Here is a 16978-nt window from a genome sequence, read left to right as displayed (position 1 = left end):
GGCTGCCGTAACAACGTGCCACAAAACGGGTGGCCTAAAACAATTTATTGTGAGAGAAATTTATTATCTAACAATTCTGGAGTCTAGGAGTCTGAAATCAAGGTGTTGGTAGGGCTGTGCTCCCCCTGAAGGTTTTTCCCAGCTTCTGGTGGGTGCTGGCAATCCTTAACATTGCTTGGTTTGCAGCTGCACCCCTCCAATCTCTGCCCTTGTCATTTCGTGGCCTTCTTCCCTGTACGTCTGTGTACAAGTGTCATCACATGGCTTTCTTATAATGACGCCAGTCATTGGATTTAGGGCCCACCCTATTCCAATATGACCTCATTTTAACTTGATCACATCTGCAAAGACTGTATTTTCAAATACGGTCATATTCCCAGGTACCAGGGGTTAGGACTTGAACATATCTATTTCGGGGACACAGTTCATCCCACAACAATGGGACTAGTCTGTGTGTGGAGCACTGCAGACAACAGAGAGCCAATGCTATTCTATCTTAATTTTGCCAGTCTATCAGACAATTCCCATGGGAGGAGGCATTGTTCTGAGTCTTAATCAGCTTTGGAAAGAGAGAAGTAGGAGAATGAAAGCTTAATAAGTCCTACCCAGTCTATACTTCCTTATTCTAGCATGACATTGGTGCTGCCCCGGTATTTCTCTGCTGAGACCCTGGGATCAGCAAATAATAGACTATTACTGTCTATGGAAATAATGGTATATATAAAGGGCCTATATTAGCTCAAGGATGGTGGGGAAAGGTAAAAATAAAATTTTAAAGTTTTCTAAATACGTTCTTTCACTGCTGCCACTGTCTTCTTCCCTCCCTTCAGCTCCTGTCCTGAATGCCCACACATAAATCACACGTCTAGGGGTTTCTCACAGGTTTGTTTTTTTTTTCTTGTTGTTAGGAATGTTTCCCTCTCCATTTTGTAATTTCTCCAGAGTTGATTTTGGGATTCACCATCTTCATGGCAATTGATAGTCTGGCTGTCATTTTTTTTTCTTTTTAAAAATTTTTATTTTATATTGAAGTATAGTTGATTTACAGTGTTGTGTTAGTTTCAGGTGTACACCACAGTGATTCAGTTTTATGTATATATATCTATTCTTTTTCAAATTCTTTTTCCATTTAGGTTATTACAGAATATTGAGTAGAGTTTCCTTTGCTATACAGTAGGTTCTTGTTGGCTATCTCTTTTACTTATTCATTTATTTTGGCTGCACTGGGGCTTAGTTGCCACATGCGGGATCTTCAGTTGTGGCATGCGGACTTCTTAGTTGTGGCATGCGAACTCTTAGTTGTGGCATGCATGTGGGATCTAGTTCCCCCACCAGGGATCGAACCCAGGCCCCCTGCATTAGGAGCACGGAGTCTTACCCACTGGACCACCAGGGAAGTCCCTGGTTATCTATTTTAAATATAGTAGTGTGTATATGTGAATCCCAAAATTTATCTACCCTCCCCCACCCCGGCCCACCTTTCCCCTGTGGTAACCATAAGTTTGTTATTCTAAGTCTAGGAGTCTGTTTCTGTCTTGTAAATAAGTTCATTTGTATCTTTTTAAAAATAATAGTTTCCCCATATAAGCGATATCATATGATATTTGTCTTTCTCTGTCTGACTTGCTTCACTTAGTATGATAATCTCCAGGTCCATTCACGTTGCTGCAAATGGCATTATTTCATTCTTTTTAATCTGCCATCATTTTTAATCTGAAATCTTAATGTTTTATTTACAGGGAGGAATAAAAATTTTTCATCTATAATTCAGAAGCTAAGTAAATAACAAAATGAAGCCAGTAAAGCATCTGTTGGCATCTAGTAGTAAATTGGCAAATGTTCCAGAATTAACATATAAAAAAGGAGTATTTAATTCACCATTGTCACCTAAACCAAAGGAAAAACATAGTGCAAAATTAGTACGTGATAAACTTGAACCAGTGGTCTTAAGATCTCCACCAACAGGGGAATCCATCATAAGGTATGCTTTGCCCATTCCATCAAGTAAGACAGAGGAGTTAGTAGCAGAAGATGAATTGATCAGGAAGATTACCAAACATCTGAAGATGGTAAGATACTTGTTGGTGCTTGGGTTGGGGGTCCCCATGACCATCGTCAGGTTTAGTGATTTCCTTTGAGGACTCACTGGACTCAGTATATAGTCATATTGATGGCCAAGATATATTATAGTGAAAGGATTCAAAGCAAAATCAGCAAAAGGAGAAGGCACATGGGGTGAAGTCTCGAGGAAGCCAGGTGCAAGTTTCCAAGATTTCTTTCCCTTTAGAGTCACACAGGACTTGCTTAATTCCTTCAACAAGTTGTTACAGCACATGTGAAATACCTACCAGAGGAGTTCACTAGAGATTCAGTGCCCAGGGTTTTATTGGAGGTTGGTCACCTAGGTACTCTCTGCCTAGCATGTACCAAAATTCCAGACTCCCTGAAGGAAAGCATGTGTTCAGCATAAATCATATAGTTGGTACAATGAGTTTAGGGACAGTGAGCCACTGTCATCAGTCAATGAATAGTGGGAACCCTCCTGAAATCCAAGTTCTGAGACACAAGCAGATCTTTCTAAGGATAGGCTTTTCTCAGTCTCATGCCTGCTCTGTAGCTTTTCTCTGCACTTTAGAAACTCTAGCTGTTAGTGTTGGGGAAAAAATATCTTCCTTTTTTCTGAGTTCCCTGCACAGTGATCCAGAATTGAGTTGTAAATGTACCAAATACCAAGTGAGAACAATGAGGAATAGCACAAATATAGAAAAAAAATATAGTTCATCAAACTTCCAAAATACAAGTTTGTTCAAAGTTCAGGGGGTTAGCTCAGAGAATTTCCTTTAAAAATGTATTGCTTTCTGGTCTCTATCTCCCTATTTTCCCCACTCTCTTCAAAGAGGAAAGCCAAGTTAATTAGATTTTGAGGTAAACTTTGATGGTAAGTAGAGTTGATGCTTCAGCTGTTCATAGACTCTCTTCAACACAGAAGTGGAAGAGTCATAGGGCCTATCTTCATTGCTAGGGAGGGATCAAGGCCTATTGCTCATACTCCTTCTTCAGGATGATATGAGGTGGGGCATGAAATGGAAAATTTAAGTTTATGGTACTGGTAGAAGTAAGTCTTACTGCTAAAATGGTTCTGACATAGTTGATTAAATATCTTTTTAGATTTAATGTAATATTTTTACCCTATATAAGTACATAATTTGCTTTGATTTTTCTCATAGGTTGTTTCTACTTTGGAAGAAACCTATGGATTTAGCATTCCAAGTGGAGAAGAACCAGTTGTGAAGCCTGAACATGAAGGATTAACCTTTCCTGTAAGTATATATAATGCTAATGTAGAGACATTAATGCTGAAAAGGGCTAAGATTTTCTTTTAGAGTCTGTATATGTTCTCAGATGAATCCCCCATCCATGAAAATGATCCTCCTAGGAAACTTGAAAGTAGTGTACTGATTTTTCCATTCTCTGCCAACACTTATCTTAAAGTTTAATTAAGACATGTCTATATCTTTTTTTTTATTACTAAAGTATTTATTGGATTTCAATTTTAAATTTGTTTTCATGCATTTGTATATGTTCTTAAACATTTTATTTATTATTATTATTCTTTTATTCTTGTTAGTCATCCATTTTATACACATCAGTGTATACATGTCAATCCCAATCTCCCAAATCATCACACCACCGCATATCTATATCTTGAGCCTACTTTTGATGCTAATGCATCTCTTATTTAATATGTAAGCTTGTGGTTGGCTGTTGGTTTGCAATGTATATTCTTTATTATGTTAAGAAAGTATTCTTCTATTTATGGTTTGCTAAATAAAAAACCCCCAACATTGAAGAGATTACTGAGTTTTAGTAAATGTCTGTGTTGTATATATTGAAATGATATAACTATTAAGGTGATTATGTGCTTCACCTTCAGTCTATTGATGAGACAAATTATTTTTACATATTTCTTAATAGTCGACTATACTTTAATACACTGTACTCGTTGGTCATTATTCTTCTATTTTATAATTAGTTTTGTTAGTTAGGGATTGAGTTTGGCTTCATGTAATAAAATAGCTATGTTGGGTCTTTCAAACCATAAACATAGTATGTTTCTCCATTTATTTGATTGATTTCATTGTCCTGTTTGATTTCTTTCTTCAGCATTCTGTAATTTTCATCATAAAGATCCTGTATATTGTTTTTCAGATTTATACATTAATATTTCATGTTTTTTGGAATGATTTTTAATGGCATTATATTTTTAATTTCAGTTTCCACCTGTTTGTTATTAGTATATAGAAATATGATTGATTTTCGTGTGTTGATCATACATCTTGCAACCTTGCTCAATGTACTTCTTTATTCTAGGAATCTTTCTGTAGATGTTTTGGGGTTTTATACATAGACAATTATGTCATCTTCAAATAAGGACAGTTTTACTTCTTCTTGTCCAATCTGAATGTTTTTATTTCCTTGTCTCTCTCTTTCTCTTTTTTTTTTTTTTTTTTTTTGGCTGTGCCGTGCGGCATCTTAATTCCCTGACCAGGGACCAAACCTGTGCCCTCTGTGCCCTCTGCAATGGGAGCATGGATTCTTAACCACTGGATTGCCAGGGAAGTCCCCACATATCTTTTTTTTTTTTTTTCCGGTACGTGGGCCTCTCACTGTTGTGGCCTCTCCCGTTGCGGAGCACAGGCTCCGGACGCGCAGGCTCAGCGGCCATGGCTCACGGGCCTAGCCGCTTCGCGGCATATGGGATCTTCCCAGACTGGGGCACAAACCCGTGTCCCCTGCATCAGCAGGCGGACTCTCAACCACTGCACCACCAGGGAAGCCCCCACATATCTTTTTGAATTAGAGTTTTCTCTGGATATATGCCCAGGAGTGGGATTGCCGTATCATATGGTAACTCTAGTTTTAGTTTTTTGAGGAAACTCCATACTGTTCTCCATGGTGGCTGCACCAATTTACATTTCCACCAACAAGGTAGGGGGGTTCCTTTTGCTCCACACCCTCGCCAGCATATATTATCTGTAGACTTTTTAATGATGTCCATTCTGACTAGTGTGAGGTGATATCTCATTATAGTTTTGATTTGTGTTTCTCTAATAATTAGCGATATTGAGTATCTTTTCATGTGCCTGTATGTCTTCTTTTTCATATGCCTATCTGTATGTCTTCTTTGGAGAAATGTCTATTTAGGTTTTCAGCCCATTTTTTGATTGGGTTGTTTGTTTTTCTGATATTAAGCCACATGAGCTGTTTGTGAATTTTGGAAATTAATCCCTTGTTGGTAGCATCATTTGCAAATATTTTCTCCCAGTCTGTAAGTTTGTTTTGTTGATGGTTTCCTTTGCTGTGTGAAAGCTTTTAAGTTTAATTATGTCCCATTTGTTTAGTTTTGTTTTTGTTTCCTTTACTCTAGGAGAGGGATCCAAAAAAATATTGCTATGTTTTATGTCAAAGTGTGTTCTGCCCATGTTTTCCTCTAGCGTTTTATAATGTCTGCCCTTACATTTAGGTCTTTAATCCATTTTGAGTTTATTTTTGTCTTATGGTGTTAGGGAGTGTTCTAATTTCATCCTTTCACATGTAGCTGTCCAGTTTTCCCAGCACCACTTATTGAAGAGGCTGTCTTTTCTGCATTGTATATTCTTGCCTCCTTTGTTGTAGATTATTTGACCATATGTGCTTGGGTTTATTTCTGGGCTTTCTGTCCTGGTCCATTAATCTATGTGTCTCTTTTTGTGCCAGTACCATACTGTTTTGATTACTGTAGGTTTGTAGTATAGTCTGAAGTCAGGGAGAGTGATTTCTCAAGCTCCATTCTTCTTTCTCAGGATTGTTTTGGCTATTCGGGGTCTTTTGTGTTTCTATACAAATTTTTAAATTTTTTTGCTCTAGTTCTGTGAAGAATGGCATTGGTAATTTGATAGGAATTGCATTGAAAGCATAGATTGCCTTGGGTAGTATGGTCATTTTAACACTATTGAGTCTTCCAATCCAAGAACACAGTATATCTTTCCATCTGTTTGTGTCACCTTCAGTTTCTTTCATTAGCGTCTTACAGTTTTTGGAGAACAGGTCTTTTGTTTCCTTAGGTAGGTTTATTCCTAGGTACTTTATTTTATTTTATTTTTTGATGTGATGGGGTTGTTTCCTTAATTTCTCTTTCTGATCTTTTGTTGTTAGTATATACAAATGCGACAGATTTCTGTATATTAATTTTGTATCCTGCAACTTTACTGAAGTCATTGATGAGCTTCAGTAGTTTTCTGGTAGTGTCTTTAGGATTTTCTATGTATACTATCATGTCATCTGAAAACAGTGACAGTTTTACTTCTTCTTTTCTAATTTGGATTCCTTTTCTTTTTCTTCTCTGAGTGCTGTGGCTAGGACTTCCAAAACTATGTTGAGTAAAAGTGGCGAGGGTGGGCATTCTCACAGTTGAGTATAATGTTAGCTGTGGGTTGGTCATATATGGCCTTTATTATGTTGAGGGTATGTTCCCTCTATTCTTACTTTCTAAAGAGTTTTTTTTTTTAATCATAAATGGATGTTGAATTTTATCAGAAGTTTTTTCTGCATCTATTGAGATGATCATATGGTTTATATTCTTCAATTTGTTAATGTTGTGTATCACATTGATTGATTTGTGGAGATTGAAAAATCCTTGCATCCCTGGGATAAATCCCACTTGGTCATATTGTATGAACCTTTTAATGTATTGTTGGAGTAGGTTTGCTCGTATTTTGAGGATTTTTGCACCTATGTTCATCAGTGATGTGGGGCTGTAATTTTCTTTTTTTGTGGTATCTTTGTCTGGTTTTGGTATCAGGGTGATGGTAGCCTCATAGAATGAGTTCAGAAGTCTTCCTTCCTCTCCAGTTTTTTGGAATATTTTCGGAAGGATAGGTGTTAACTCTTCTCTAAATGTTTGGTAGAAGTCACCTGTGAAGTCATCTGGTCCTGGACTTTTGTATTTTGGGAGTTTTTAAGTTACTCTTTCAATTTCAGTTCTGATAATTGGTCTGTTCATATTTTCTCTTTGTTCTTGGTTCAAGAATTTGTCCATATCTTCTGGATTGTCCATTTTATTGGCTTATAGTTGCTTGTAGTAGTTTCATGATCCTTTGTATTTCTGTGGTGTTGGTTGTAACTTTTCCTTTTTCATTTCTGATTTTATTGATTTGGGCCCTCTCCCTTCTTTTCTTGAGTCTGGCTAAAGTTTTATCAATTTTGTTTGTTTTTTCAAAGAATTAGATTTCAGTGGTCTTTTCTATTGATTTTTTAATCTCTATTTCATTTATTTCAGCTCTGATCTTTATGATTTCTTTTCTTCTACTAACTTTTGCTTTTGTTTGTTCTTTATTCTAGTTGCTTTAGGCGTGAGGTTAGGTTGTTTGAGATTTTTCTTGTTTACAGAGGTAAGCTTGTATTGCTGTAAACTTCCCTCTGTAGAACTGCTTTTGCTGCATCCCGTAGGTTTTGGATTATCATGCTTTCATTTTCATTTGTCTCTAGGTATATTTTGATTTCCTCTTTGATTTCTTCATTGAGCCACTGGTTGTTTAGCAGCATATTGTTTAGCATCCATGTGTTTGTGTTTTTTGCAGTTTTTTCTTGTAGTTGATTTTTAGCCTCATAGTGTTGTGGTCGGAAAGGATGCTTGATATTTCAGTTTTCTTATATTTAGCGAGGCTTGCTTTGTGGCCCTGCATGTGATCTATCCTGGATAATGTTCTGTGTGCACTTGAAAAGAACATGTATCTTGATCAAATTGATGTTCATCGTCTATTTGTGGCACCTGAATGTGGGTGGAAGAAAATCCCCAAGTCTGCTAATGGTCTCACTTTATATTTGTGATTAGTAACTCTAGTTAATTCATTTTCCCACTCTCCTGAATGACTATTTTAGTTTCCCCCTCTGTCTCTTATATGACTATAGGTTTTACCATGATGAAAAAATATGAACCTCTGAGTATGTTTAAAATGTAATATTGAGGGATCATATTTGTCCTGGAGAACATTCTGTCAGAATTCTAACTGTATATAAGCATCTGAGGTTTATTTATCTTTGGTCAATTCTCGGATTTACAGATCACTGCTCTACTAAAAGAGATTCAGTCATTGTGACATTTTAAAATGTAACTTTTTTTCCTCAAAATTTTCTATTGCTCATTAAATAAGGGTGAAAGACTATTATCTCTTGGCAAGTATAGTTATAATCAGAAGTCATAATTAGCATTCATTTTTTAACACAAAGCATTATTTAACGTATATTTAAGTGTGTACTTTTTCTGCTACCCCTAAATTTCAGAAGGCTAAGGCTGGAATGCTTGATTTTCTACACCTGTGTAGAGGAGAATGTGAAGAGAGACATAGCTGGGTATATGTCATTACTGAGCCACTCTCCAGAATGTACTTTCTTTCTGGGAAAATTTGCTGGTATAGCATTTGGAACATGGTTTCTCGTTTTATGCATTTCAAGGGACAGAAATTACATACACAAAACTATTTTCAAAAGTAGTTAAATATTCTAAAATATAGATGGATATGCATATGAATTCTGAAATAAAAGTAACTTTCTCTTTTTTTCATAAGGTTGAGAATGATCTGAATTCATTCTTGGTATGTTGTTCACAACTTGCAGCTCAGTTAGAAGCAGCAGCTAAGGAAGAACGTAATGTACGTATTCTGTGTAAACTGCTAAGCATAAAATATTACTTAATATTTTAATTATAAGCTACTAATAATATTAATAATAAAACAAGATAAACTGATAATAATTACTATTCATTATTATTAACAATCATTTTAATAATAAAATATTTAAAGTTATATTGGTTGTTTGATCTTGAATATGATAATCCAGGCAGCAATATTAGTCTAGATATAGTGCCTTAAGTAGTTATAAAGAGCATTGGAGGGCTTCCCTGGTGGCGCAGTGGTTGAGAGTCCACCTGCCAATGCAGGGGACATGGGTTTGTGCCCTGGTCCGGGAAGATCCCACATGCCGCGGAGTGCCTAGGCCTGTGAGCCATGGCCGCTGAGCCTGCGCGTCCGAAGCCTGTGCTCCGCAACGGGAGAGGCCACAACAGTGAGAGGCCCGCGTACCGCAAAAAAAAAAAAAAAAGCATTGGAAAGCATTATTTATCATAGGCGTTTATGTCTGTGAATTGTCCTTTATGTACAGCATTGACTGGGTCATTAATATTTTCATATGTAGTATTTATATTTTACTGTGTTTTTTAAATAAGTACATTTATATTACAAAAGTAATGGCATAAATAATGAAAATTTAAAAATGAAGGCATACAAAAAGAAAATAAAAGTCATCATAATCCTGTTTCTCTGAGATAACTCTTGTCAACATATTTTTGTTTACCTTCTTATTTTTCCATAGTTACACATATTATTCTTTAGAAATTAAATAATATCGTATGTATTATTTGGTAATACATTTTCTTATTTTGTGAGTTTTGAAAAATAACATTCATTGTGTTTTAGCTGATTTTGAAAGTATTATTGTGGAACATTTAAAGAAGTATGAAAAGTACATAGGAAAATAAATTATGTGTAATGTTACTCTGCATAAGCATTAGTAACATTATAAAATATACTTTCTCGTGTTTTGCTATATATATACACACACACACATATATATATTTATATACACATTTTTGCTAATTTTTTAATTGGAAAATGAACATAAAGTATACTATCTTAAGCATTTTTAAGTGTACAATTCAGTGGTGTTAAGTACATTTATATTGTGTAACCATCACTGCCTTCCACTACAGAGCTCTTTTCATCTTGCGAAACTGAAACTGTCTGCATTTAACAATAACTTCCTGTGACCCCCTCTGTTTGGCCCCTAGTAATCACCATTCTACTCTCAGTTACTATGAGGGGTTGTTTTTGTTTGTTTTGATTTCATGCATAAATGGGGTCATGAAATATTTTTCTTTCTGTGTCTGGCTTGTTTCACTTACCATAGTGTCTTACAGATTCATCAATGTTGTCACAAATGGCAGGTTTTCCTTTTTTTTAATGCCTGAATAATATTGCATTTTGTATGTATATCACAATTTCTTTATCCATTCATCCATTGATGGACACTTAGACTTTTTCGATATCATGGCTATTGTGAATAATGCTGCAAAGACCATGGGAGTGCAGATATCTTTTTGAGATACTGATTTTGTTTCCTTTGGATATATACCTGAAAGTGGGATTGCTGGATCATATGGTACTTATATTTAAAATTTTTTTTTAGAAACCTACATACTGTTTTCCATAGTTGCTATATCAATTTACATACCCACCAACAGTGCATGAGGGTTCCCTCTCTCCACATCCTTATCAGTGCTTATTTTCTCTTAATACACATTTTCACAGGTATGAGGTGATATCTCATATGATTTTAATTTGCATTTCCCCGATGATGAGTGATGTTGAACACCTTTTCATGTACCCGTTGTTCATTTGTATGTCTTATTTGGAAAAATGTCTATTCATTTTTTATTTCTTTGCCCATTTTAAAATCAGGTTATTTGTTATTTTGCTATTGAGTTGCATGAGTTCCTTATATATTCTAGATATTAAGCCTTTTTACAGTTAATATATATGGCTTGCAAATATTTGCTCCCCTTCCATAGATTGCCTTTTCATTTTGTTGATGGTTTCCTTTGATGTGTGGTGACTTTTTAATTTGATGTAGACCCATTTGTTTATTTTTTTCATTCTTTTTCAAAGTTTTATTTTTTCTATGTATTTATTTTGGCTGCACTGGGTCTTAGTTGCGGCATGCAAGCTTCGTGGTTGTGGCATGCAGACATCTTAGTTGTAGTATGTGGACTTCTTAGTTGTGGCATGTGGACTCTTAGTTGTGGCATGCATTTGGGATCTAGTTCCCAAAACAGGGATTGAGCCCAGGCCCTCTGCACTGGAAGCGCAGAGTCTTACCCACTGGACCACCAGGGAAGTCTCCCATTAGTTTATTTTTGCTTTTGTTAAGCTTGGGCTTTAGGTGTCATGTCCAAGAAATCATTGCCAAATCCAATTTCCTGATGCTTCTCCCTTGTGTTTTCTTCCAGCAGTTTAATAGGTTTAGATCTTGTATATAGGTTATGGATCCATTTTGAGTTAATTTTTATACATAGTGTAAGGGAAGGATGAACTTTATTCTTTGCATGTGGATATCTAATTTTTTCAGCATTATTTGTTGACGAGATGGTTCTTTCCCCATTGGTACTCTTGTATAAAATCATTTTGCCATATGTAATAGGGTTTATTTCTGGGTTTTCAATTCTGTTCCATTGGTTTATGTATCTTTTAAATTATTTTTTTATTTTTATTTTTAAAAATTTCGATATTGGGCTTCCCTGGTGGCTCAGTGGTTGAGGGTCCGCCTGCTGATGCAGGGGACGCGGGTTCGTGCCCTGGTCTGGGAAGATCCCACGTGCCGCGGAGCGGCTGGGCCCGTGAACCATGGCCCATGAGCCTGTGCGTCCGGAGCCTGTGCTCCACAGCGGGAGAGGCCACAACAGTGAGAGGCCCGTGTACCACAAAAAAAAAAAAACAACAACAAAAAATTTAGATATCATTCACATATAACACTGTATTAGTTTTAGGTATATATATGTATCTATCTATATGACAGTGCAGCACTGTCTTAATTACTTTTGCTGTAGTGTATCTTGAAATCAGGAAGGTTGAGGCCTATGACTTTGTTTTGATTTTTTAAGATTGTTTTGGCAATTTGGGGGCCCTTGATATTCCATATGAATGTTAGTATTTTTTCTATTTCTGCAGAAAATGCCATTGGGATTTTGATAGGGATTGCACTGGCTATTATGTACATTTTAACAGTAGTAAGTCTTCCAATCCATGACCATGGGGTGTCTTTCCATCTATTTGTATCTTGTTTAATTTCTTTTAGCAATGTTTTATAGTTCCCTCTGTTAAAATCTTTCATCTCCGTGGTTTATTTTATTCCTAAATATTTTTATGTTTTTGATGCTATGGTAAATTGGATTATTTTCTTAATTTTCTTTTTGGATTGGTCATTGTTAACATATACGAATGCAACTGACTTTTTTTTCCAACATCTTTATTGGAGTATAATTGCTTTACAATGTTTTAGTTTCTGCTGTATAACAAAGTGAATCAGCTCTATGTATACATATATCCCCATATCCCCTCCCTCTTGCATCTCCCTCCCACCCTCTCTATCCCACCGCTCTAGGTGGTCACAAAGCACCGAGCTGATCTCCCTGTGCAATGCGGCTGCTTCCCACTAGCTATCTATTTTACATTTGGTAGTCTATGTATGTCAGTGCTACTCTCTCACTTCGTCCCAGCTTACCCTTCCCCGTCCCCGTGTTTTCAAGTCCATTCTATACCTCTGCATCTTTATTCCTATCCTGCCCCTAAGTTCATCAGAACCATTTTTGTTTTTTTAGACTCCATATATATGTGTTAGCATACAGTGTTTGTTTTTCTCTCTCTGACTTATTTCACTTTGTATGAGAGACTCTAGGTTCATCCACCTCACTACAAATAACTCAATTTCATTTCTTTTTATGGCTAAGTAATATTCCATTGTATATATGTGCCACATCTTCTTTATCCATTCATCTGTTGATGGACACTTAGGTTGCTTCCATGTCCTGGCTCTATTGTAAATAGTGCTGCAATGAACATTGTGGTGCATGATTCTCTCTCTCTTTTTTTTTTTTTTTGCGGTACGTGGGCCTCTCACTGTTGTGGCCTCTCCCGTTGCGGATCACAGGCTCCGGATGCGCAGGCTTAGCGGCCATGGCTCATGGGCCCAGCCGCTCCACGGCATGTGGGATCTTCCCAGACCGGGGCATGAACCCGTGTCTGCTGCATCGGCAGGTGGACTCTCAACCACCAGGGAAGCCCCATGACTCTTTTTGAATTATAGTTTCCTCAGGGTATAGGCCCAGTAGTGGGATTGCTGGGTCATATGGTCTATCTTTAGTTTTTTAAGGAACCTCCATACTGTTCTCTGTAGTGGCTGTATCAATTTACATTCCCACTAACAGTGCAAGAGGGTTCCCTTTTCTCCACAGCCTCTCCAGCATTTATTGTTTGTAGATTTTTTTGATGATGGCCATTATGACTGTTGTGAAGTGATACCTCATTGTAGTTTTGATTTGCGTTTCTCTAATGATTAGTGATGTTGAGCATCCTTTCATGTGTTTGTTGGCAATCTGTATATCTTCTTTGGAGAAATGTGTATTTAGATCTTCTATCCTTTTTGTATTGGGTTGCTTTTTTTAGATATTGAACTGCATGAGCTGTTTGTATATTTTGGAGATTAATCCTTTGTCAGTTCCTTCATTTGCAAATATTTTCTTCCACACTGAGGGTTTTCTTTTCACCTTGTTGATGGTTTCCTTTGCTGTGCAAAAGCTTTGTAAGTTTCATTAGGTCCCATTTGTTTATTTTTGTTTTTATTTCCATTTCTCTAGGAGGTGGGTCAAAAAGGATCTTGCTGTGATGTATGTCAAAGACTGTTCTTCCTATGTTTTCCTCTAAGAGTTTTATAGTGTCTGGCCTTACATTTAGGTCTTTAGTCCATTTGGAGTTTATTTTAATGTATGGTGTTAGGGAGTGTTCTAATTTCATTCTTTTACATGTAGCTGTCCTGTTTTCCCAGCACCACTGATTGAAGGGGCTGTCTTTCTCCATTGTATATTCTTGCTTCCTTTATCAAAATTAAGGTGACCATAAGTGCGTGGGTTTACCTCTGGGTTTTCTATCCTGTTCCGTTGATCTATAATTCTGTTTTTATGCCAGTACCATACTGTCTTGATTACTGTAGCTTTGTAGTATAGTCTGAAGTCTGGAAGCCTGATTCCTCCATCTCCGTTTTTCTTTCTCAAGATTGCTTTGACTATCCGGGGTCTTTTGTGTTTCCATACAAATTGTGAAATTTTTTATTCTTGTTCTGTGAAAAATGCCATTGGCAGTTTGATTGGGATTGCTGTGAATATGTAGATCGCTTTTGGTAGTAGAGTCATTTTCACAATGTTTATTCTTCCATTCCAAGAACATGGTATATCTCTCCATTTGTTTGTACCATCTTTAATTTCTTTCATCAGTGTCTTATAGTGTTCTGCGTACAAGTCTTTTGTCTCCTTAGGTAGGTTTATTCCTAGGCATTTTATTCTTTTTGTTGCAGTGGTAAGTGGGACTGTTTCCTTAATTTCTATTTCAGATTTTTCATCATTAGTGTATAGGAATGCAAGAGATTTCTGTGCATTAATTTTGTATTCTGCCACTTTACCAAATTCATTGATTAGCTTTAGTAGTTTTCTGGTAGCATCTTTAGGATTCTATGTATAGTATGTCATCCACAAACAGTGAAAGCTTTACTTCTTCTTTTCCAGTTTGGATTCCTTTTATTTCTTTTTTTTCTCTGATTGCTGTGGCTAAAACTTCCAAAACTGTATTGAATAAGAGTGGTGAGAGTGGGCAACCTTGTCTTGTTCCTGATTTTAGAGGAAATGGTTTCAGATTTTCACCATTGAGAATGACGTTGGCTGTGGGTTTGTCATATATGGCCTTTATTATGTTGAGTTAAGTTCCCTCTATGCCTAGTTTCTGGAGAGTTTTTATAAATAGATGTTGAATTTTGTCAAAAGCTTTTTCTGCATCTACTGAGATTATCATATGGTTTTTATCCTTCAATTTGTTAATATGGTGTATCACATTGATTGATTTGCATATATTGAAGAATCCTTGCATTTCTTTATCAAGTGGATAAACCCCATTTGATCATGGTGTATGATCCTTTTAATGTGCTGTTGGATTCTGTTTGCTAATATTTTGTTGAGGATTTCTGCATCCATGTTCATCAGTGATATTGGCCTGTAGTTTTCTTTTTTTGTGACCTCTTTGTCTGGTTTTGGTATCAGGGTGATGGTGGCCTCATAGAATGAGTTTGGGAGTGTTACTCCCTCGGCTATATTTTGGAAGCGTTTAAGAAGGATAGGTGTTACCTCTTCTCTAAATGTTTGATAGTATTTGCCTGTGAATCCGTCGGTCCTTGGCTTTTGCTTGTTGGAAGATGTTAAATCACAGTTTTCAATTTCAGTGCTTGTGATTGGTCTGTTTATATTTTCTATTTCTTCCTGGTTCAGTCTCAGAAGGTTGTACTTTTCTAAGAATTTGTCCATTTCTTCCAGGTTGTCCATTTTATTGGCATTGAGTTGCTTGCAGTAATCTCTCATGGTCCTTTGTATTTCTGCAGTGTCAGTCATTATTTCTCCTTTTTCATTTCTAATTGTGTTGATTTGAGACTTTTCCCTTTTTTTCTTGATGTGTCTGGCTAGTGGTTTATCAATTTTGTTTATCTTCTCAAAGAACCAGCTTTTAGTTTTATTGATCTTTGCTGTTCTTTCCTTTATTTCTTTTTCATTTACTTCTGATCTGATCTTTATGATTTCTTTCATTCTGCTAACGTTGGAGTTTTTTTGGTCTTCTTTCTCTAATTGCTTTAGGTGTTTTATTTGAGATTTTTTCTTGTTTCTTGAGGTAGGATTGTATTGCTATAAACTTTCCTCTTAGAACTGCTTTTGCTATATACCATAGTTTTTGGGTCATCGTGTTTTCATTGTCATTTGTAGGTATTTTTTTATTTCCTCTTTAATTTATTCAGTGATCTCTTGGTTATTTAGTAGTGTATTGTTTAGCCTCCATGTGTTTGTGTTTTTTACAGTGTTTTTCCTGTAATTGATATCTAGTCTCATAACATTGTGGTCAGAACAGATACTTGATACGATTTCAGTTTTCTTAAATTTACCAAGGCTTGATTTGTGACCCAAGATATGATCTATCCTGGAGAATGTTCCATGAGCACTTGAGAAAAATGTGTATTCTGTTGTTTTTGGATGGAATGTTCTATAAATATCAATTAACTCTATCTTGTTTAATGTATCATTTAAAGCTTGTGTTTCCTTATTTATTTTCATTTTGGATGATCTGTCCATTGGTGAAAGTGGGGAGTTAAAGTCCCCTACTATGATTGTGTTAGTGTCGATTCCCCATTTATGGCTGTTAGTATTTGCCTTATGTATTGAGGTGCTCCTGTGTGCATAAATATTTATAACTGTTATTCTTGGATTGATCCCTTGATCATTATTTTGTGTCCTTCTTTGACTCTTGTAACAGTCTTTATTTTAAAGTCTATTTTGTCTGATATGAGAATTGCTACTCCAGCTTTCTTTTGATTTCCTTTTGCGTGGAATATCTTTTTCCATCCCCTTATTTTCAGTCTGTATGTGTCTAGGTCTGAAGTGGGTCTCTTGTAGACAGCATATATATGGGTCTTGTTTTTGTATCCATTCAGCGAGCCTGTGTCTTTTGCTTGGAGCATTTAATCCATTCACGTTTAAGGTAGTTATTGATATGTATGTTCCTCTTACCATTTTCTTAATTGTTTTGGGTTTGTTCATGTAGGTCCTTTTCTTCTCTTGTGTTTCCCACTTAGAGAAGTTCCTTTAGCATTTGTTGTAGAGCTGGTTTGGTGGTGCTGAATTCTCTTAGCTTTTGCTTGTCTGTATAGCCTTTGATTTCTCCATCGAATCTGAATGAAATCCTTGATGGGTAGAGTAATCTTGGTTGTAGGTTCTTCCTTTTCATCACTTTAAATATGTCATGCCACTCCCTTCTGGCTTGTAGAGTTTCTGCTGAGAAATCAGCTCTTACTCTATGGGAGTTCCCTTGTTTGTTATTTGCTGTTTTTCCCTTGCTGCTTTCAATAATTTTTCTTTGTCTTTAATTTTTTGCAATTTGATTACTATACGTCTTGGCGTGTTTCTCCTTGGGTTTATCCTGTATGGTCCTCTGTGCTTTTTCTGGATTTGGGTGGCTGTTTCCCTTCCCATGTTAGGGAAGTTTTTGACTATAATCTCTTCAGATATTTTCTCGGGTCCTTTCTC

The 16978-nt window shown here is 36.3% G+C and overlaps 1 protein-coding gene across 17 annotated transcripts in view; it reads left to right on the top strand.

Moving 5' to 3' along the window:
• The window catches only part of CCDC7 (coiled-coil domain containing 7), a 288810-nt gene that overhangs the window by 899 nt on the left and 270933 nt on the right, over positions 1 to 16978 (top strand). For 15 of the 17 annotated variants that reach the window (XM_082854543.1, XM_082854542.1, XM_082854548.1 and 12 more), the window contains exons 1-3: positions 2 to 2069; positions 3228 to 3320; positions 8607 to 8690. In XM_082854543.1, coding sequence (XP_082710669.1) covers positions 1791 to 2069; positions 3228 to 3320; positions 8607 to 8690 — 456 coding nt within the window. In that variant the 5' untranslated portion in view covers positions 2 to 1790. Of the gene's footprint in view, position 1; positions 2070 to 3227; positions 3321 to 8606; positions 8691 to 16978 lie in introns of those variants that run through there. The other 2 variants (XM_082854545.1, XM_082854544.1) reach the window with 2 other exon arrangements.

Source organism: Leucopleurus acutus (genome assembly GCF_964270905.1).
Source record: "Leucopleurus acutus genome assembly, chromosome: 1".
In the NCBI taxonomy this organism is placed as follows: domain Eukaryota; kingdom Metazoa; phylum Chordata; class Mammalia; order Artiodactyla; family Delphinidae; genus Leucopleurus; species Leucopleurus acutus.
The sequence above is the reverse complement of the archived record's forward strand: the minus strand, read 5'-3'. Positions and strand labels throughout refer to the sequence as shown.